At 38.5% G+C, this 23,700-nt stretch overlaps 1 protein-coding gene across 1 annotated transcript in view; it reads right to left on the bottom strand.

Annotated features, from left to right (window-relative positions):
• Window positions 1–1,508: 1,508 nt before the first annotated feature.
• Window positions 1,509–23,700, bottom strand: part of ZC3H12B (zinc finger CCCH-type containing 12B) — a 630,352-nt gene continuing 608,160 nt past the window's right edge. Inside the window, exons 5-7 of the mRNA XM_059157316.1 lie at window positions 7,389–7,623; window positions 6,606–6,712; window positions 1,509–5,411 (exon numbers count right to left, since the gene is read on the bottom strand). Coding sequence (XP_059013299.1) covers window positions 3,991–5,411; window positions 6,606–6,712; window positions 7,389–7,623 — 1,763 coding nt within the window. The 3' untranslated portion in view covers window positions 1,509–3,990. The remainder of the gene's footprint in view (window positions 5,412–6,605; window positions 6,713–7,388; window positions 7,624–23,700) is intronic.

Below are 23,700 nucleotides of genomic sequence, written 5' to 3'. Positions count from 1 at the left end.
CAAAGGCATCAACTACTATAGACAAGCAGACTCCCAAAAAATACTGGTTTGGTTTCCAGTGAGAACAAACTGTATTGCCACTTCAGTTTAAGATTATGCCCTCCTCAGTGTCAGACGTGAGGAGAGGAAAACTAGGGGAATGCAGAGAAGAATTAGGGGGACACATGAGCAGGGCTCTTTGGATAGCTTAACATTATTTTCCCTGTGCAGTCTCAGACCTGGTTCACAGAGTAAAAGTGTATTGAAAGTGTTGGCCCTTGGAAAGGGCAATTGTACAAAGTCCCTTACTAACAGCATAGATAGAACAGTAACAGAGCGCCTCTCAAAGTGAACTCTTCTATGTTAGAAGAAAGCTCAGTGGCAAAGGTTAATGTGTATCAATGTTTGAATTATTATATAAAGATAATTTATTCTCGAATAGAAAAGTAGATTTTCATAGTTCTGGAAACTAGCAGAGAGAGAGAAAGAGAGAGAGAGAGAGAGAGTACTTATATTTATATTCTTACTTAGAAGAAAGAAAACTTTTACAGACCTTTTTCATAAGGCATATGTCATTCTCCCTTCCATACTTTGCATTTTAAGAGACAGTGCAATGGCTATATGCTACCTTGAAAGGGCTCTTGTAACTGGATTGACCATGCCACTCCAGAATCACACTTCTTCAGGTTGAAATAAAAATAACAACAAAATCACAAAAAGAGAAAAAAAATAACAAAATCTACAAAATCTAAGGCCTGAGCAGGCACAGACTTGCTATGAATGCAGAAATTTAGTGAAAAAATTAGAAGTACAAAGCACCTCTTGCAAAATATACTGGTCCTTGGAACCACACAGCACACTGTGCAGTAATTCTTGCTGAGTGCTTAGAGGTAAGTATTCTGCAGGACACATGCTTAACCCTAGAAAGGAAGCCTGGTTTTATTAGCAGGAGAGCTGAGAAGGTCCCAATGCTTCTTTCTCTTTCTCGTTTTATAATTACAAACAAAATGGAAAAAGTCAAGAAGTATGCAGACCTCAGTACAGAGAAAATGTTTTTCTAATAACTTCACTAAAAACCATGCTAGATTTATGCATTCATATATTTATGCTTCTTAAACACTTTTTTAAAAAATATTTTTTTTATTTATTTGATAGACAGAGATCACAAGTAGGCAGAGAGCCAGGCAGAGAGAGAGAGAGGAGGAAGCAGACTCTCACTGAGCAGAGAGCCCGATGCGGGGCTCGATCCCAGGACCCTGAGATCATGACCTGTGCTGAAAGCAGAGGCTTAACCCTCTGAGCCACCCAGGCACCCCTGCTTCTTAAACACTTTTGACACAAAATTCCCTTTGCAGGGACATATTAAATTTAATAGGCTAAAGAGAAATTATGCAAAATAATGCTTGCAACTGTACACACAATAGCTGTGTGCATAGTAATAAAGAAGCTTGCTCTTTGGAAATAGCTCCCTCATGACCTCCCAGGCTGCTTTCCTGTGACACACAATGCCAGAAACATCATGGTGAAAGTCAGTTACCTAACTTAGTTTATTATGTGTTTTGTACACTTGTTTTTTATACAATCAGGGAAAAAAGATAATTTGTATCAACAAAAGGTCATTTATGGTTATTTAGGAATTGCTTTTTGTTACTTCAGTTCATACACATTTTATAAGAAGAATGACAATTGTTTTTTGAAAATAAAAAATACATATGCTGCCCTAAAATTATTTCCTGTGTTGGGAGGAGCCTACAGTTTTTCTGAGTACTAAACATGAACATATTCAAGATAAATTGCAGCTAACAAGATATACCATGTGCTGTAAATATCTTGCAGCTAACAAGATAAACCATGTCCCTGTAAATTTCGCAACTAGTGGATACTGTGGTACCATTGATGATTGTAGTAGGAAGATGAACTGGTACAAAGGCAGTACAGTCATCTAAGATTGTCAAATACCCTGATTTAGACATGAGACAGATTCAGGAGGTCCAAGAAGTTGAAGATAGGAAATGGTATTTGTGTGAAATTTGGGTGAAACTGTGTGAATTGCAAACACTTCAGTGGCAACTGTCACTCTCTATTTTATACCTGACAGAAAATACTTTTTACACCTCAATATGCTGGGGAACAGAAAGATCAGAGGGTAGAAGATGAATATGAAACTGTGGTTAACTGAAGAAAAATGCTGGTTGAAATGCAGTTTTAGTCAACAAGGACAGAGACAGAAAGCCAGAAAGCAGCATGCAAGCCATTCTCAAACAACCAAAAACAACCCTGACTACAGCCTCACACGTGGAATGTTTCACAGTAAGAAACATTTATAGGCAGTGTCACCCAAAAGACCTAGTCCAGGCCTTCTCAACTTTCATGACAAAAAAAATTCATAGAAATTAGCAAGATCCATCTCAAGAAGTAGTGAGTAGGTCATGGTCCAAAATGTTTAATATACAATGGATTAAAAAAGGGGTTCATTTAGTACGGCTTAAAAAAATAAATGCCTCGTTTAGAGGCATTTAGCTACAAAGGTTTCCACCCTGAGCAAGATACTAGTTGCACAAATGGTGCCAACCCAAAGTCCTGCAGTGTTTAGTAATGCATTTAAGAATTATCTAAGGGTAAGTGCATCCTTTTTGCATGTATTTGAAGTGCATAACTGAACCAACTATTAGCAAAGATGTAGCAACCCCTTTTGTGAGCTGCCTTTTTCCACTTAGAAAATCCCCTGGTTTTGTTCCCTAAAGAAATTCTGTTCCATCAATTATTGACCTTATTGCCCAAAGGGTAGACAGCAGAAGAAAGTGGATTACATGTCTGTGCGCTGTCCTCCATTACATTTTATCCTTTGATGTGGAATACCGCATAGGTCAGAAGTCTAAAGAGTATCCATTAGACCCTCTTTGAGTGCAGCTTTTGTGTTCATCATGTAATGCTGCACAAGTTTGACCATCACCCCTGGGAAAAGGGAAGTGGAGTCTGGTAGTAAATCCCTTGGTCCTCTCAAACTTTTCTGTGCTTGTCTAGCACACACCTGCTATGCTTAGAACTTGAGCTTATCCATCAGCTCCTCTGAAGAAGAAAGCTGTAATCTGATCCCTAATTTGCTAAGGTGAAGAGACTTAAAAGCTAAGAACTGTCAGTAAATGTTGACAAGTAAAAAGTGCAAAGAACCTAGAGCTAGTATGCTCTGATGACTAAGAAAACATTATTCAAATATTGGCATGTAATTTCACTTTCAAAACTAGTTGAAACTATGAAATGTGACATAAAATCAAGTTGGATTCATGATCTATACAACTGTAGACTAAGGACTGTGCAGAGCTTTTCTTATCATCACTATATAAAAGGTTATATGGAGATACACAAACATCTCAAACTAAATATTTACAGTTATACATGCACTATAGTTGTTAACAATAGGTTTGAAATACATCTCTAGAAGCCTTGATGTGACCCTGTAGCTTGGTTAGTAAAGATATTGAATGGTCAGATATTCATGCAATAATTTATGCATTTACTTTTAAGTAGCTTTAAATATCCTAATAAAAATCCCAAAAGGTTAATTCAAGATGTGATTTGATCCTGCTCTCTAAATTAGATATATTATCAATACTTTGTAATGTAGAATGTGATTAAGAAAACGTTGGTAATGGAATCTCTTGGGAGTTTCATATTTAGACCTCTTCCCCTGAGTTTTGTCCTCCATTGCATGGTGTCGTGCAAAAAAGCATGGGACTTGGAGTCAGAGGACTCGAGTATGAGTCCTGGTTTGGTCACTTGCTAGCAGTGTGATCTTGGCAAGTAACTTAATCTCAGTGAGATTTAGTTTCCTTTTCTAGAAAATAAGACATTAGTAAGATTTACCATACAGGGTTGTTTTGCGCTTCAAATAACATAAACATTGTAACTTGTAAAGCGCAACACAAAATTGTTTGTTACTATTATCATAGTATGAGTACATTATTAATATTAATATTTATTTTTGTATAAAGGAATAAGTCCTATGTCATGTCAACGAGCAGCCCTAAGCTTAGAAACAATCAAAGCTGCCAGTTGTTGGGCATCTGCTGTGTGGGGATTCTTCTCCATCACTGCAAGAACAATGTTTGAAGGGAAAATATTGCAGAGGTTCTTATAAGTCTGATACTGATGCTCTGGGATCATATGCTCCCTGTTATCATTGCACATTCCAACCCAAGGATTCCTCCAAAGCTGTTCCATTTTTTCAGGCATGCTCCGTACCATGACTGGCTCATAGCATGGTTGCATGAGATTGTTACTCAAGGGATAGGAGTGGTAGCCATAGGAATCAGTTACACAGGGCAATGGATCCCAGCTGGCATGTTGTTCCCGGCACAGAGGAGGTCGTCTTTGCCTCATGGGGTTGCTCTCATAGAGACGGGAGTCAGAAATGCTGTCCATCCGAGTCATTACAAGGGCACGTCCTGGCTGAGGGGTTGCCCCAGGATGGATATTGGGAGGCATAGGATAGTCTCCAGGACAGCTGGAGCAGGCTCCAGTTGCTGGGTGCTGGGTTTGCAAAACTAAGTGGGAAACTGACTGCTTGTGGGGGGCTTGTTTAGAATCCTCTGGGCCATAGCTCTGTGCTCGCGTTAAGGCGTCATGGTAGCCATGAGGAAAAGGCTGAAGACGGTTCTGAGATGCGGAGCGATGCAGCTTCAAACTGCCTTCAGGATGACTATCAGCTACAGCCAAGTATAGATTGTTGTAAGAGGAATAGTTGTCATTCCTGGTATGGCTCATACGGTTGTCAGGACAGAGGCTGGGATTCCGGGCATATACCCCTCGGTCTGTTTCAGCCATGTAGTACTCTCGATTATGCATGCTATTGATATTCAGTTTGGAGAAGTCGCCTAACACTGAATAGTAGCCATGGTCCCCCAAGGACTCAAACTTTGAGTATTGGTCAGCATAGCTAATAGGGGTCCCATGGCTGTTGGTAACCAGGATCGGGGGGTACTGCATGCTGGCCATGTGCTCCAGTGAGGCCTTCTGGTGGGGGAAATGAGAGGATCCTGGCACTGGGCTGCTGGCTGAACGGGTATTGAGTGCACTCACTGCATGGCTTTTGGGGGGTGGGATTGTGGGGACACTTAGGGCAGTCACAAGTGAGGGGACAGAGCTGGCCTCAGGCTTACGGGCAATGGACACCCATTCCTCAGGCTCCACAGCCATGGACCGGATGCTGGGATCCGATTGGCGCTTGGGGGCCACACATTTGACTTCTGAGGTTGTCTCACCTTTGGCACTAGATATCCCTGTGCCGCACTTGCCCAGGGTGCCTTCACTCACGGTTTTCACTGTGGACAGTTTGGCACTGATGCGGAGCTCATCAGCCACCGAACGCTGTGGTTGGTTGGCCCGCTCCGGATGGTAGTATTTGCACTTGTGGCCATAGGTGCATTTTTTGCCTGAAAAATAATGCCTTGGGGTAAGACTCTCTCTCATACTGGTGTAAATCTGTCAGAAACTGTTGTAAGAATCTGGTTACTCAAGTAAGAGTTTTAGTGTTTGGGCTTAAAGAAGAAAATTAATTGTCCACAAAGATGAGAGAGGCAGGACAACATCAAGGAGGCATCACACACTGTGAGGGGAGAGGGAAGAAGTGGAAAGCTGGAGAGGAAACTACAGTGTAAAAGCTAAGAACTGAGCAGTTGAACAGCCTTCATATTCCTGTAATTCACAACTTTGCCTAGACATAGCCTGCATGCTGCGGTGGTGTAGGCTAGCAGCAGGCAGCATAGTACAATGCAAAAAGCATAGGCTTGGAAGCCAGTCAGACCCGTGTTTCAATTCCAGCTTTGCCGCTTACTAGCCATGTAACCTTAATAAGTGACTTTACTTTCTGAGCCTCAATTTCCTCTTCTGTTAAAAATGTTCATAATTATGCCTATATTATATGGTCATTGTGAAGATTAAATGATGATAATGAACATGAAAATACTATATAATTTATATAAATGTTAATTGATAAAAAGAAAAAACCCAAGATGTCCCATAAATAAATGATTATCCAAAAAGAGTGAACATGCAAAGTAGCCTCAGACCAGGCAGCCTATGTTGCACTGTTAGGCTTACAAACTTTGTGTCAGAGGGACTTGTGTAAGATCATGAAAGCACTCTAAAAAACTATATTTTAAAAGAGCAAATGAAAATGAAGTTTGAAGGCAAACTGGAAAATACAGAACTGAAGAAAAGAGTATTATTAGTTGACAGAGAGTGCAATCACCTGCTTGAGAGATACGTCCTTCCTGTGGCCAAATCCAATTTGGCTTTGCCCTTTCTGCTTCCTAGGCCATGTGGGTTTCTGCATTTCCCTACCTCCAGCAACACTGGTCAGGATGGAGGCAGCAAGGACGCATGCATTATTTAAACAAGTGACAACTAATCTTTCCTTCAATTCTAGTTACCTTTCACTCATGTGGTTTATAAGATGTTTCTTTAAATGCCTAACGGAGAATACATAAGGTCACAGACTTAAAATCCCAGGAAGTGGACAAGATAAGATTTTTCCATTCAAAAGGGAAACCTTTGAGAAGTAAGTATGCATATAAGTCCTTATGTTTCCCTTAGTATAGAACTCAGTTTTGCACATAGGTACTCACCATAAGGGCATGGTTGCTTCTTATGCTCCGGAACAACAGGTCTCTTTCTCAAGAAATTTTCAAGATTTGGGCCATGGCGTCCTAAAGGATCATCTGGAGGCATAAATCTGAAATCAAACAAGCAAGAGGTAAACACTTTCTATCCCCACCCCCACTTCAGGAGTTCAGACCTTCAGTACTCCTTGCCTATACTATTGTCACAGCCTTCTAACTGCCCTTTCTGCCTTAAGCTAGGCCAGCGTTCTTCCCTCCATTCTCACTTGAACACACACACACACACACACATGCACGCACGCACACACACACACAAGATGATTTTTCTAGTGTATCATTCTTCTGTGAATTATATGTTTCAACCATACTGGCATTCCTGGTGGCTCCCCAACATGAGACTCACTTTCACATCTTTATAGCTTTATTTATGATGTTCTCTTTACCTATAACACCCAGTAGTCCCCTTTCTTCTGTTTGTAAACTTCATCTCAAATGTCATCTCCTGTTTGAGGCTTTTTCTTATCATTTCATGTAGACAAAGCAACTTTAAAAACTCTAACCATACTGCTTATCACAACACATTGTGTCTCTCTTTCTTTCTCTTCTCCACTACACTTTGAGCCTCTTTTAAGGGTGAGTCCTATTTCTTATTCAACCTCTTATCCCTATGGCAATCAGCATAATACACAGTACACAGTAAGTGTTCAGTAAATGTTTATTGAAATGAAATAATCTATTACTAGTGCAACTTGGATTTAGTCTATTCAGAGCCTATTGAAAACAACGTACTTGTCATTCACAAAAGAATACATCAGCAACCGCTCCTCTATAAACTTCTTCCATTCTGGCTTTTCAACTTGAAGGTCTCGGTAGTTATCATTAGATACAATGATGCCGTCAGAATCGAAAGCCAATTTGACTATGAACCGGTCATCATAACAGACAACTCTCCTGCCCTGGACCCTTCGGGATGGTGTGAAGACAAGAATCTTTTCTTTCTCCAGTTTGCGTAGGATATCTTGATCTGTCAAAATATAGATTATATGCCACACAGTAGAAACCATCTTTGGAAATTAACATTATCCTCATATTACAAATACAAAAGTTGGTACTAAATGCATATGTTATTTGCCCTTAGAGAGAAAGTGGTTTCTATTCCTGGCTATGACACAAATTTGGATTGTGACCTCAGGCAAGTCACTTTCTCCTTTGGACTTCAGTTTTCCATAAAGTGAAAGAACTGAATTCAATGACATTCAATGACATTAAAAAACTACCATGAAGAGTGAGAAATAGCACTGATACCCTACCATTCTTGTTGACTGATTTGCCCTTTGGAGGAAGCAGCAGCTTTTGGCTGCTGAAGAAAACAGAGCAGTATGCTGAGGATATGTCTGTCAGGAGGATGGTAAAGCATCACTCTGTGGGAGTTACATTTTTGCCTTCTGCCTGAAGGAAAGCCACAACTAAGGAAAAACAAAGCTGTAGCATGTTGACTATCGTCCCCCTTTCCTTTTGGCTTCTTAATTGCTGAGGAAAGCCAGTTTACAAGCTGGGCTTGAGCAGGGCCAGGATCCACTCTCAGATGAAGTTGGGACCCTGTTCAGAAGCTTACAGATAGATCCACAAAACAATTAGGACCAGCATTATTTCTTACTTGGCACCTCATGCAAACAGCTGATACTCAGAGAAGTAGGGTCTTTATGTTCTCAAATGCTATGAAAAGCTAGCTTCAGGAAAAAAAAGCTAACTTCATGTACTGTTGTAAGCAAATGTAGTACTTCTACTGACATTAGGGCTGCATCATGACTTTTGTGGACCTTAGACATGTTTGCCTTTGTGGGCCCCTTCTTTCATAAAGAAGTACTAAAAATTATACTTTACAACTGCTTTGGTATAAAAACAAATAATCTCATTAGATACATTATTATAAATTAATCGCTATATTTGATTTTTCCTTCATTGTTAAAGGAATATAAAATTAAAACATCTTTTTGTTATATTTTAATTCCAGTGTAGTTAACATACAGTGTTACATTAGTTTCAGGTGTAAAACACAGTGATTCCAAAATTCCATGCATCACTCAGTGCTCATTAAGACAATTGCAATCCTTATTCCTCATCACCTATTCACCCATCCACACCACCCATCTTCCTTCTGGTAACCATCAATGTGTTCCCTATACATAGAGGGTTTTTCTGGTTTGTCTAACTCTCTCTCTCTCTTTTTTTTTCTTTTGAAGGTCTTTTTTGTTTCTTAAAATCCACATAAGAGTGAAACTATATGATATTTGTCTTTCTCTGGCTGAATTTTATAACTTAACATTATACTGTCTAGCTCCATCCATGTCATTACAAATGGCAAGATTTCTTTTTTTTTGTATAAATACTTATTTTTTAAGTTTTTATTTTAATTTCAATTAACATACAATGTTTTATCACTTTCTTGTGTACTAGATTTCATTCTTTCTTATGGCTGAATAGTATTCCATTGTATGTGTATACACACACACACACACAAACATACATATATGTATATGATATACATATATCCATTATATTTATCCATATATATACACATTTATGTGTATATCCATTATATATATATGTGTGTGTGTGTATGTCTGTGTGTGTGTGTGTATATATACAGATATGTATGTATGTGTGTATATATATATGTCACATTTTCTTTATCCACTCATCAATCTATGGGCACTAACACTAGGGCTGCTTCCACATCCTGGCTATTGTAAATAATGTTGCTATAAACATACAGGTGCATGTATCTCTTTGAATTAGAGTTTTTGTGTTGTTTTGTTTTGTTTTTGTATTATTGGGGGAAAACACCCAGTAGCATGATTACTGGATGATAGGGTAGTCCTATTTTTAACTTTTTGAGGAAATTTCATACTGTTTTCCATAGTGACTGCATAAGTTTACATTCCTACCAGAAGTGCACAAGAGTTCCTTTTCCTCCATGTCCTCACCAACACTTGTTTCTTGCGTTTTGTTTTGTTTTTTTTTTTTTTAGCCATTATGACAGGTATGAAGTAATATCTCATTGTAGTTTTGATTTGTGTTTCCCTGAGGATGAGTCATGTTGAACATCTTTCATGTGTCTGTTGGCCATCAGTATGTCTTCTTTGAAAGAATGTCTGTTCATGTGTCCTGCCATTTTTTAATTGGATTATTCATTTTCTGGGTGTTGAGTTGTATAAGTCAGAGAGGTTTCTGCCAGTGTTCTCCTCTAGAATTCTGATGGATTCCTGTTTCACATTTAAGTTTTCCACCTATTTTGAATTCATTTTTTTTTTATTTTGTAAGACAATGGTCCAGTTTTATTCTTCTGCATGTGGCTGTCTAATTTTCCCAGCACCATTTATTGAAGAGACTGCCTTTTTTTCATTAGATATTCTTTCTTGCTTTATTGAAGAGTAATTGACCATATGTAATTGTGAGTTTACTTCTGGATTTTCTATTCTGCTACGTTGATCTATGTGTCTATTTTTGTGCCAGCACCATATTGTTTTATTTACTACAGCTTTATAACATAACTTGAAATCCAGATATGTGATGCCCTCAGCCTTGTTTTCAGTTTTCAAGATTGCTTTGATTTTCAGGATATTTTGTGGTTCCATACAAATTTTAGGATTGTTTGGTCTAGCTCTCTGAAAAATGCTGTTTGTATTTTGATAAGGATTGCATTTAATGTGTAGATTGCTTTGAGTAGCATAAACTTCTTAAAAATATTTGTTCTTCCAATCCATGAGTATGTGTCTTTGTGTATTTCTCAATTTCTTTCATAAGTATTCTATAGTTTTCAGACTATAGATCTTATATCTCTTTGGTTAGGTTTTTTCCTAGGTGCCTTATTGTTTTTGGTGCAAGTGTAAATAGGATTCTTTTCTTAATCTCTCTTTCTGCTGCTTCATTATGGGTGTATAGGAATGCAATAGATTTCTGTACACTGATTTTTTATCCTGCAACATTTCCGAATTCACTTATCAATCTAGCACTTTTTGAGAATTTTCAGGATTTCTGTGTAGAGTATCATGTCATCTGCAAATAGTGAAAATTTACTTCTTCCTTATTGATTTGGATGCCTTTTACTTCTTTTTATTGTCTAATTGCTGTGGCTACAACTTCTAGTATTACGTTGAATAATAGTAGACATACATGTCTTGTTCCTATCCTTAGGGGGAAAGCTCTCAGTTTTCCCCCATTGCGGATCATGTTAGCTGTGTAGTTTTCATACATGGCCTTTAATAATTAGAGATATATTCCCTCTAAAGCTACTTGGTTGAGGGTTTTTATGATAAATGGGTTTTGTACTTTGTTAAATACTTTTTCTGCATCTACTGAAATGATAATATGGTTCTTTTTACCCTTTTTAAAAAAGTTTCTGTCTAAATTCCAGTAACATACAGTGTAATATTAGTTTTAGATGTACAATATCGTGATTCAATACTTACATATAACACGTGTTGAAATCACAAAAACTGCACTCCTTAATTCCCAACACCTATTTAATCCATTCCCTCACCCACCTCCCCTCTGGTAACCATCAGTTTGTTCTCTATAGTTAAGAGTCTATTTCTTTAGCCACAGCAACTTCTTTCAACACATGTCTCCAAAGGCAAAGGAAACAAAAGTGAAAATGAACTTTTAGGACTTCATCAAGATCAAAGCCTTCTGCACAGCAAAGGAAACACTCAAAACAAAGAGGCAACCCACGGAATGGGAGAAGGTATATGCAAATAACAGTACAGACAAAGGGCTGATATCCAAGATCTATGAAGAACTCCTCAAACTCAACACAGATAATCACATCAAAAAATGAGCAGAAGACATGAACAGACACTTCTCCAAAGAAGACATACAAATGGCTAATAGACACATGAAAAAATGTTCATCTTTAGCTGTCAGGATGATTCAAATCAAAACCACATTGAGATACCACCTTGCATCAGTTAGAATGGTCAAAATTAAGAAGACAATAAATGATTTTTTTGGGGGGAGGAGGAATATGGCAAAGGAGTAGGAGATGCTGTTTCAACTGGTCGCCTAAAGTGAGATGATTATCTATCAGAGCACTGAACACCCATGAAATCAGCCTGAGATGTAGGATTATACACTTCTAGATCTTTACAGGAGGCAGAATACAATCCAGTGGACAGGTAAAGTGGAGTGGGAATGTCAGACTGATATCAGAGAATAAACAAAAGGGGTAGGGAGCCACCATAATTGACCCATTGGAAAGTAATACCCCAATATGAGAGTGCCCTGTGATTGAGGGCCAGCATTAACTTGGAGTCTGATTAAAAACACTCAAAAAGAGAATAAGATATTAAGGGGAAACTGGTAGAATCAGACAGTTACGGGAGCACGAGCTCAAACCCACAGACCCAGGATGGACACCACTGACGCCATGCCAAAGAGAGTGCTGCAAAGCATCCAGGCCATGGTCCCTGAGATACTAGCATGCACGTGAGAGCATCTGGTGTGGATGACAGCCGGCGCTCTCTAGAACCACAGCCTTTTGCACTCTGCACATGCACAACACAACCAGGGTCTGAGTCATGCTCCACACCCTCCCCTGAGAGAGGTCAGTGTGGGTGCTAGCCAGTGCTTTCTAGTTCAAGAGTCTGAACACTCCCAGCCTGGGCCAAAGTGAAAGTCTCTGTGCACTTCTCTGGTTGAGATCTCTCCAGTGGGCTGGACCTGCCCAGAGAGCTGGGGCAAAGACAGCCACTGGAAGCAGCTCTCTGGACTAATATTGCTCGTGGTCTTAGTAACAGTCGGATGCAGAGACAAGCGGGAGCTCCTGAGACCCCCTGTGGCTGGAGACATGTGACTTGTGGGAGGTTGCAGAGGAGGAGTTTATGTGCTCTGGACCAGCCAGAGGGGAACAGACTGAGCCTTCTTTCTGAGACTGAGGTCTGGGTGCAGTTTGCTTTCCTCTAAACCTCCAAAGAACAGCCAAAAGCCACCAAGGGGAAAACAAAACAAAACAAAACAACCCTCCAGAGAACAAAAGCCTGAAACACTGGTTTCCTCAGAGACCAGCCACTTAATAAGGGGCAGGAGGACTCAACTCTAGCAATACTGCCTGAAAAAGACTGCCCCTCCCCCAGAAAACCAGCCAAAAACAAAAACAGAAACAAAAACACAAGAGGACAACCACCACAGGGTCCCCATAAAACTGTAAAACCCCATTACCGGGGGAAAAGAAAATATTAAACTCCTGGTAGAGTTTAATAGATACAATTTTTATTTTTAATTCCTTCCAACTATTCTTGTTCTTTTTAATTTTTAATAATTTTTAACCTGTTTACCATCAAAACGAGAGGTTCAGTACAACACAACCTATAATAACCTTTTAACTTGAACTTTCCTGATAAATATGTCTGTGTTTTTCATTTGATTTTCTATTTTTTTAAATATTCTTACAGAGATAAGCTTCAAGGTAATCCTCTTTCCCCAATCAATACTACCCCTATATATAAACCAGTTTTAATCCCCCTTTATTTCGGGAAAGTTGAGTCCTTTAAACAAAGATATCAATATACACCCAGGAAGAATCAAAATAACCTTCCTCACCCACACTGAGGATTTAGAACCACCCTCCCATCTTTTTCATCTATCTGTGTTTCTGCATATTTGTTTTTGTTCTGGTAGTATATAAATCTTATACTTGGGGTGCCTTTTGGCTGGGTTCTTTTTTTTTTTTTTCTTGTCATTTACTTTTGTCAGTCTTTTTGTTTGTCCGTTTTTGTTTGCATACCTTCTAAATTTTAACTTTGGGACCCATTATGAGTGGGTCTTTTTTTATTCTTTCTATCCCCCCCCCCCTCAGTCTGTCTCTTCCTATCTCTCTCTCTTTTTTTCTTTTTTCCTTCTTTTTGGTGGGGACTCCCGATTGCTCAGAAGTGTTCCAGGGTTCATTCTGCCTGGATCATGGTTGATACATTCAGCTACCCATCCCTTCAGCCATCTCTCACCAAAATGACTAGGAGGAGGAATGCCCAACAGAGGAAAAATTCAGAGATTGGGCCCTGTGCCACAGAACTATTGGATATGGACATAAACAGTATGTTGGAAAGGGAATTGAGGGCAATGGCTAGGTTGGAGAAAACCATTAATGACAACATGGAATCAATTAGGGCAGAAGTGAAAGCCATCAGGGAAGATGTTAACAATGCTGGGGCACCTGGGTGGCTCATTGGGTTAAAGCTTCTGCCTTTGGCTCAGGTCATGATCCCAGGGTCCTGGGATCGAGCCCCACATTGGGCTCTCTGCTCAGCAAGGAGCCTGCTTCCCTCCCTCTCTCTCTCTGCCCACCTCTCTGCCTGCTTGTGATCTCTGTCAAATAAACAAATAAAATCTTAAAAAAAAGATGTTAACAATGTTACCAATGAATCCCAATCTAATCTAAATTCTCTAGCAACTAGAGTAACTGAGGCAGAAGATAGAATCAGTGATCAAGAGGGCAAACTGATAGAGAAAAAGGGGATCAGGAGGAGGCCTGGAACAAACAGCTTAGAAGCCATGAAAACAGAATTAGGGAAATAAATGACACAATGAAACATTACAACATCAGAATTATTAGAATCCCTGAGGGGGAGGAGAAAGAAAGAAGACTGCAGGATAGAGTTGAATAAATTCTCCATCAAAATTTTCCAATCTGGGGAATAGAACCAGTGTTCATGTCCTAGAGGCAGAAAGGTCACCCCCCCCCTAAGATCATAGAATCTAGAAAGACCTCAAGACTCCTGATTGTGAAAATGATGAATCATGATTTTAAATAGGAGCTCTTGAAAGCAGCTTAGGGCAAAGAGATTCCTTATGTACAGAGGAAGGTCCATCAGAACAACATCAGACCTGTCCACAGAAACCTGGAAAGCCATAAAGGGCTGGCAAGAAGTATTCAGGGCACTAAATGAAAAGAACATGCAGCCAAGAATACTTTATCCAGCAAGGCTGACATTCAAAATGGATGGAGATAGCTTCCAAGACTGGTAAGGTTTAAAAAGAGTATGTGACCACCAAGCCGGCACTACAAGAAATATTAAAGGGGATTCTATAAGAGAAGAAAGAACCCAAGAGTGTCATTGAACAGAAATTTCTGGGGACAATGTATAGAAACAAAGGTTTCACAGGCAACACGATATCAATAAAAACAGATCTCTCAATAATCACTCTCAACATGAATGACCTAAACACTCCCATAAAATGGCACAAGGTTGCAGATTGGATAAAATGACAGGATCCATCCATATGTTGTCTACAAGAGACCCATTTTGAAACTAAGGATACATCCAACTGAAAGTGAAGTGATGGAGAAGCATCTTTCATGCCAATAGGCCTCAAAAGAAGGCTGGGGTAGTGATTCTCATATCAGATAAATTAGATTTTAAACTAAAGGCTATAGTCGGAGATACAGAAGGACAGTACATCTTTCTTAAAGGGTCTATCCACCAAGAATATCTAACAATTGTAAATATTTGTGCCCCTAATATGGGAGCAGCCAACAACATAAGACAACTGTTAATCAAGATAAAGATACACATTAATATGAATACATTGATAGTAGGGGATCTTAACACACCACTCTCATATCATTCAAGCAGAAAATCAACAAAGTAACAAGAGCATTGAATGACACATTGGACCAGATAGACCTCATAGATATATAGGGAACATTCCACCCTAAAACAACAGAATACTCATTCTTCTCAAGTGCACATGGAACTTTCTCCAGAATAGACCACATACTGGGTCACAAATCAGGATTCAACTGATACAAAAAAGATTGAGATTATTCTATGCATATTCTCAGACCACAATGCTTTGAAACTGGAACTCAACCAGAAGAAAAAGTTCAGAAGGAATTCAAGCAACTGTAAGCTAAAGGCCACCTGGCTTAAGAATGTTTCAATCAACCAGGAAATCAAAGAAGGACTTAAACAACTCATGGAAACCAATGAGAATGGAGACAATTTGGTCCAAAACCTATGCAATACAGCAAAGGCAGTACTAAGGGGGAAATACATAGCTATCTAAGCCTCCCTCAGAAATATTGAATAATACAGCAGCTGTCTTTACATGTTAAAGAATTGGAGAATCAAGAACAAATTAAGCCAACTCCACACACAAGAAGGGAAATAATGAAAAACAGAGTGAGATCAATGAAATTAAAAAAAAAAAAAAACTAGAGATACATTAAAATGCATGAAAGAAACTACAAGCTGGTTTTTTGAAAGAATCAATAAGATCAATAAACCACCAGCCAGACTAATCCAAAAGAAAAGAGAAAGGACACAAATTAATAAAATCATGAATGAAAGGGGAGACATCATGACTAACACCAACGAAATAGAAACAATCATCAGAAATTCTTACCAACAGTTACATGCCAATAGTTTAAGCAGCCTAGATGAAATGGATGCATTCCTGGAAATCCATAAACTTCCAAGACTGAAACAAGAAGAAATTGACAACCTGAATAGACTAGTAACTAGATTAAAGCAGTAATCAAAAACGTACCCCCAAACAAGAGCCCAGGACCTGATGGATTCCCTGGGGAATTCTATCAAACTTTCAAAGAAGAAATAATACCTATTGTCCTGAAGCTGTTTCAAAAAGTAGAAACAGATGGAAAACTTCCAGACTCTTTCTATGAAACCAGCATTACCCTGATCCCCAAACCAGGCAAAGACCCCACCAAAAAGTAGAATTTCAGACCAATATCTCTAATGAATATGGATGCCAAAATTCTCAACAAGATCTTCACTAATAGGATCCAACAGTACATGAAAAAGATTATCTATCATGACCAGGTAGGATCTATCCCTGGAACGCAAGTGTGGTTCAACATTCACAAAACAATCAATGTGATAGAATAGGCAAGAAAGAAGAACCACATGGTCCTCTCAATGGATGCAGAAAAAACATTAGACAAAATCCAGCATCCATTCCTAATTAAAATGCTTCAAAGTATAGGGATAGAGGGAACATTCCTTAACTTCATAAAATCTATCTATGAAAACTCCACAGTGAATATCATCCTCAATGGGGAAAAGCTGACAGTTTTCCCTTTGAGATCAGGAACACACCAAGGATGGCCACTCTCACCACTCTTCAACATAGTATTAGAAATCCTAGCAATAAGAATCAGACAACAAAGAGACATAAATGGTATTCATATTGTCAATGAAAGGGCACATAGGTGGCTCAATACATTAAACCTCTGCCTTCAGCTCAGGTCATGATCTCAGGGTCCTGGGATTGAGCCTCATGTCAGGCTCTCTGCTCTGTGTGGAGCCTGTTTCCTCCGCCCTCTCTGCTTGCTTCTCTGTCTACTTGTGATCTCTCTCTGTCAAATAAATTAATAAAATCTTTAAAAAATAAAACAAATTGTCAATGAAGAAGTAAAACTCTCTCTCTTCACAGATTACATGATACTTTGATGTAAAACCCCAAATACTCCACCCTCAATCTACTAGAAGTCAAATAGCAATTCAGTAATGTGAAATCAATGTACATAAATCAGTTACTTTCTTATACATTAACAATGAAAATACAGAAAGGGAAGTTAGAGAATTGATTCCATTTACTATAGCACCAAGAATCATAAGATACCTGGGAGTAAACCTAACCAAAGAGGTAAAGGATCTGTACTCAAGGAACTACAGAACACTCATGAAAGAAATTGAAGAAGACACAAAAAGATGGAAGACCATTCCATGCTCATGGATCAGAAGAATAAACATTGTTAAACTGTCTCTACTGCCTAGAGCAATCTACACTTTCAATGTAATTCTGATCAAAATTTCACCAGCATTTTTCAAAGAGCTGGAACAAGCAATCCTAAAATTTGTATGGAATCAGAAGAGACCCCGAAATACTAAGGAAATGTTCAAAAATAAAAGCAAAATTGGGGGCATCATGTTGTCTTATTTCAAGCCTTACTACAAAACTGTGATCACCAAGACAGAATGGCACTTGCACAAAAGTAGACACATAGACCAGTGGAATAGAGTGGAGAGCCCAGGTATGGACCCTCAACTCTATGGTCAAATACTCTTCGACAAAGCAGGAAAAAAAAATACAGTAGAAAAAAAAAACAGTCTCTTCAATAAATGGCACTGGGAAAATTGGACAGCTGTGTGTAGAAGAATGAAACTTGACCATTCTCTTACATGATACACAAAGATAAACTCGAAATGGACAAAAGACCTCAATGTGAGGCAGGAATCCATCAGAATCCTAGAGGAGAACATAGGCAGTCACCTCTTGGATATGGGCCATAGCAACTTCTTTCAAGATATGTCTCCAAGGCAAAGGAAACAAGTAAAAGTGAACTTCTGGGACTTCATCAAGATCAAGATCAAAGACTTCTGCACAGCAAAGGAAACAGTCAAAAAAAAAAAAAAATGAAGAGGCAACCCGTGGAATGGGAGAAGATATTCGCAAATGACAGTACAGACAATAGGCTGATATACAAGATCTATAAGGAACTCCTCAAACTCAACACACACAAAACAATCACATCAAAAAATGGGCAGAAGACATGAACAGACACTTCTCCAAAGAAGACATACAAATGGCTAATAGACACATGAAAAAAATGTTCATCATCACTGGCCATCAGGGAGAGTCAAATCAAAACCATCAAAACCATCAGATACCACCCTACACCAGTTAGAATGGCCAAAATTAACAAGATGGTAAACAACGTGTGTTGGAGAAGATGTGGAGAAAGGGGAACCCTCCTCTTACACTATTGGTGGGAATGCGAGTTGGTACAGCCAATTTGGAAAACCGTGTGGAGATTCCTTAACAAATTGAAAATAGAGCTTCCCAATGACCCTGCAATTGCACTATTGGATATTTACTCCAAAGTTGCAGATGTAGTGAAAAGAAGGGCCATCTGTACCCCAATGTTCATAGTAGCAATGGCCACAGTCGCCAAACTGTGGAAAGAACCAGGATGCCCTTCAATGGACAGATGGATAAAGAAGATATTGTCCATATATGCTATGGAGTATTATGCCTCCATCAGAAAAGATGAAAACCCAAATTGTATCAACATGGACAGGACTGAAAGAGATTATGCTGAGTGAAATAAGTCAAGCAGAGAGAGTCAATTATCATATGGTTTTGCTTATTTGTGAAGCATAAAGGAATAACAAGGAGGACATGGGGAGATGGAGAGGAGAAGTGATTTGGGGCAAATTCGAGGGCAGCCAACCTATGAGAGACAGTGGACTCTGAGAAACAATCTGAGGGTTTTGGAGGGGAGGGAGATGGGGGATTGGGTTAGTCTGGTGGTGGGTATTAAGGAGGGCATGTACTGCATTGAGCACTGGGTGTGGTGCATAAACAATGAATTCTGGAACACTGAAAAGAAATTAAAAAAAATAAAATGAAACTCATGTATTCAGCATATAGATGGGTCTTGTTCTTTTAATCCATTCCACCACTCCACTAAATGGAGCATTTAGTACATTTATATTCAAAGTAAGTATTAATAGTTATGTACTATTGCCACTTTATTACTTGTTTTGTCATTGGTTCAGGAGATTTTCTCTGATCTTTTCTTGTCTTTCATCTCTCCTTTGCACAAAAGGGTCCCCTTTAGTATATCCTGCAGGGCTGCTCTTGTGTTTAGTTTTTGTCTGGGAAACTCTTTTTCTCTCCTTCTGTTATAAATGATAGCCTTGCTAGATAGTGTGTGCTTGGTTGCAGATGTTTCCCATTCAGCATGTTGACTGTCCCTTTTGGCTTGCCAGGTTCCTGCTGAGAAATCTACAACTAGCATTATGGGTGTTACCTTGGAAGTTAAGGACTTTTTTCTTGTTGCTTTTAAGATTTTTTTCCTTATGATTATCATTTGCAAATTTAATTACAATATATCTTGTTGGCCTGATTTCATTGACTTTGATGGAAGATCACTGTCTCCTGGATCTGGATTTCTATTTCCCTTGACAAATTAGGGGAGTTTTTTTCTGTGTTACCTGAAATAAATTTTCTGCCCCATTTTTTCTCTCTTCTTCTGGGACTCCTATAATATGAGTTATTACATTTGATAGAGCCAGTGATTTCCCTATGTCTATTCTTTTGTTACATAATTCTTTTTCTCTTTTGTTCAGCTTCATTGTTTTCCATTATTTTGTCTTCTAGGTCACTAAATTGTTCCTCTGCTTATTCTAGTTTGCTCTTCATTGCATCAAGTCTGCATTTAATCTTGTTTATTGGATATATAATCTCTGATTAATTCTTTTTTAACTCTTTTATCTCTATTGTAAGGGTCTCACTGATGTCTTACATTTTTTTCTCAAACTCACTAAGTATCCTTATGATTGTTACCTTAAATTCTCCATCAGGCATGTTACTTATCTCTCTTTTGCTTAGATTCCTGACTGTGGCCTTGTCTTGTTCTTTCATTGAATATAAACTCTTCCTTCTTGGCTTTTTTTCTAAGTTTCTTCCTTTTTCTGTGTTTTTGAAAAGCTGATTATGTTTCCTGCTTCTGAAAGTAATGGCCTTATGAAAAAGAGGTCATGTAGTCCCCTGAGCCTGGCACTTCAGGATTATCTCTGGTGTGTGCTGTGTGTGCCCTGCTATTGTGATTTGGCTGCTCTGTCCTTCAGGCCAGTCTTCTGCAGAGGCTTTCCTGGCCAGCTGTGGGCAGTGCTTGGTCCCTGGCCTGAATGTTGTGAGTTTTATGTTGGTACACTCTGGTGTGCTTCTAAGGTGCGACCTGCCACCAACTCCACAAGAACTGAGGACTTAAAGAACTCTGTCATCAGGGAATGTGGTGTGGGCAGGGGTTTGTTCTGTTCTTCTGGGGGAGGGGTCTTTTGTGCTGGGACTGAATCTTGCTTGACATGAAAGGCTGTCCCATCAGAGCTCAAGGGAACTGGGCTTGGCATATGCAAGTTAGCCATCCAGTGTCCATGATGAGCTGCTTTTTGCAAGTGGCTCAAGTTTATGCTATGGGCCAGGGGAGAGAAATAGTGCTAGCCATGTTATTTTTCCCAGAGAGGGATCTCTGTGAATGCTGCCTCTCAGAGAAGTACTCCCAGCATAGCAAATAATCTTTGCCCTAAGTACCCCAGGCATTTTTCAGATGGCTGTTGCCATACTGTCTATCCCAAGGTTATTTGCTTGCTCTCTCCATGAATAGCACAGTGCCCTCCTGGCTCTATCTCAGGCAAGTCTTCTAACCTTTTAATCTCCAGGCTTCAGAGAATTGTGTGGGCAGGGGCTTGTGCTGGTCATCTGGGGTAGGGACCTGCCACTCCATTTTCTTTAGGCTATCCAATTTGTTGTCATATATTTTTTTTTGATAATATTCTCTTTTTCTGGATTTCTGTTGTTTTGATTGATATTTCTCCTCTTTCATTTTTAAGTTTATTTATTTGAGTCATTTCTATTTGTTTTTTGATCAGTCTGGCTAGAGGTTTATGAATTTTTTTTAATCTTTTCAAATAACCAGTCCTGGTCTCATCGGTCTCTTCTATTTTTGTTTGTTTTACTTTTTGTTTGTTTGTTCATTTTTAGTTTCTGTATCATTTATTTGTGCTCTAATATTTATTATTTCCTTCCTTTTGCTGCTTTGGGGGTTGAACTTGTTCGTTTTTCTAGATCTTTTCTAGATCTATATCTACACCTTGATCCTTTAGGGGTAAGGTTAAGTTTTTTTATTTGAGATTTTTCTGGTTTCTTGAGGTATGTCTGTAAACTTCCCTTTTAGAACTGCTTTTGCTGCATTCCACAGAATTTGGACCATTGTGCTTTCATTTTCATTTGTTTCCATGTACTTACAGATATCTTTTTGATTTCTTGCTTAACCCATTCACTGTTTAGTAGCATGTTATTTAATTTCCATGTATTTGTGTTCTTTCCATTTTTTTTTTCTTTTGATTGATTTCTAGTTTCATAGTGTTATGGTGGAAAAAGATGTATGGTATGATTTTGATCTTTTCAATTGCTGTGACTTGTTTTGTGCCCTAATATGTGATCTGTTCTAGAAAATGTTCCATATGTACCTGAAAAGAATGTGTGTTCTGGGGGCGCCTGGGTGGCTCAGTGGGTTAAGCTGCTGCCTTCAGCTCAGGTCATGATCTCAGGGTCCTGGGATTGAGTCCCGCATCCGGCTCTCTGCTCAGCAGGGAGCCTGCTTCCCTCTCTCTCTCTCTCTGGCTGCCTCTCTGTCTACTTGTGATTTCTCTCTGTCAAATTAATAAATAAAAAAAATCTTTAAAAAAAAAAGAATGTGTGTTCTGCTGTTTTCGGATGGGATGTTCTAACTATATATGCTAAATCCACTTGGCCCAACGTGTCATCAAAGCTATTGTTTCCTAATTGATTTTCTTATTTTGGATCTTCCTGTTGATGTAAGTGGGATGTTAAAGTCCCCTACTCTTATTTTATTACTGTTAATTAGTTCATGTTTATTATTAACTATTTTATGTATTTAGTTCTTCCATGTTGAGTACTTAAATATTTATACTTGTTAAGTCTTCTTGTTTCATTGTCCCCTTAATTATCATATAGTGTCCTTTTTTGTCTCCTTACTGTCTTTGTTTTAAAATCTGTTTTTTCTTATATAAGTATTGATATTTCAGCTTTTTTTTTTAATATCCATTTTGCATGATAGATGTTTATCCATCCCTCACTTTCAATCTTCAGGTGTCTTTAGGTCTAAAATGAGTTTCAAGCAAGTAGCATAGAGATGTGTCTTGGGTTTTTTTTTTTTTCTTTTTATCTATTCTGTCACCCTATGTTGTTTAATTGGAGCATGTATTCCATTTACATTCAAAGTAATTATTGATAGATAAATATTTATTGCCATCTTAATGTTCTTTGTGGTTGTTACTGATGTTTTCTTGTGATCCTTTCTTCTCTTATTCTCTTTCATTGTTTGTTTTCCTTAATGATACATTTGGTTTTCTTTCTCTTTATTCTTTGCATCTATTAGTGGTTTTTGACTTGTGGTTATCATTATGTTTGTATGTAATATCTTCTGTATATAGCAGTCTATATTAAGTTGATGGTCATTTGAACCCATTCTTTTACTCCTCTCCTTCCAACATTTTAGGTATATATTATCATAACTTATTTTGTGAGTTCCTTGACTGATTTTTTAATAGAAATAATTATTTTTACTTCTTTTGTGTTTCCTACTTTCATATTGTTACCTTTGGTCTTTCCTTTGCATTGAAAGTGTTCCCTTTAATATTTCTTGCAAGGCTAGTTTAGTGGTCATGAGCTCCTTTAGTTTTTATTTGTCTGGGAAACTCTTTATCTCTCCTATTCTGAATGCTAGTTTAACTGGGTGGAGTATTCTCCACTGCAGATGTTTCCTATTCAGCAATGTGAATATATTGTGCCACTCTCTTGTGGTTTGCAAAGTTTCTGCTGAAAAATCCACTGATAGCCTTATGGGACTTCTCTTATACATAACTATCTCTTTTGTTTTTCTGCTTTAAATTTTTTTTTTCTCTATCACTGCATTTTGCCATAAGGAAGATGTGGTCCATATACACTATGGAGTATTATGACTCCATAAGAAAGGACGAATACCCAACTGGTGTGGGTATTTTGTTGATTTTGCTCAGGTTTCTATGTGCCTCCTGCATCTGGATATCTGTTTCCTTTCCCAGATTAGGAATGTTTTCAGCTATTATTTCTTTAAATAATTTTTCTGCCCACATTTTTCTCTCTTCTCCTTCTGTGACCCATAAAATGCAAACATTACTTTGATTAATGGAGTCACTGAATTTTCTAAGTCTATTCTCATTATGCAGTATTTGTCTCTCATACATTCAGTGTGATTGTTTTCTAGTACTCTAAACTCCAGGTCACTAATACATTCCTCTGCTTCTTGTTTCCTACTGTTTATGCCAAATATTTCATTTTTTAATGTTCTTTTTTTATATTTCTTTTTTAAAATTAATTTATTTTCAGCATAACAGTATTCATTATTGTTTCACCACACCCAGTGCTCCATGTAATCCATGCCCTCTATAATACCCACCACCCGGTACCCCAACCTCCCACGCCCCCGCCACTTCAAACCCCTCAGATTGTT

This window comes from Mustela lutreola, chromosome X (assembly GCF_030435805.1).
Source record: "Mustela lutreola isolate mMusLut2 chromosome X, mMusLut2.pri, whole genome shotgun sequence".
Taxonomy (NCBI): Eukaryota; Metazoa; Chordata; class Mammalia; order Carnivora; family Mustelidae; genus Mustela; species Mustela lutreola.
The sequence above is the reverse complement of the archived record's forward strand: the minus strand, read 5'-3'. Positions and strand labels throughout refer to the sequence as shown.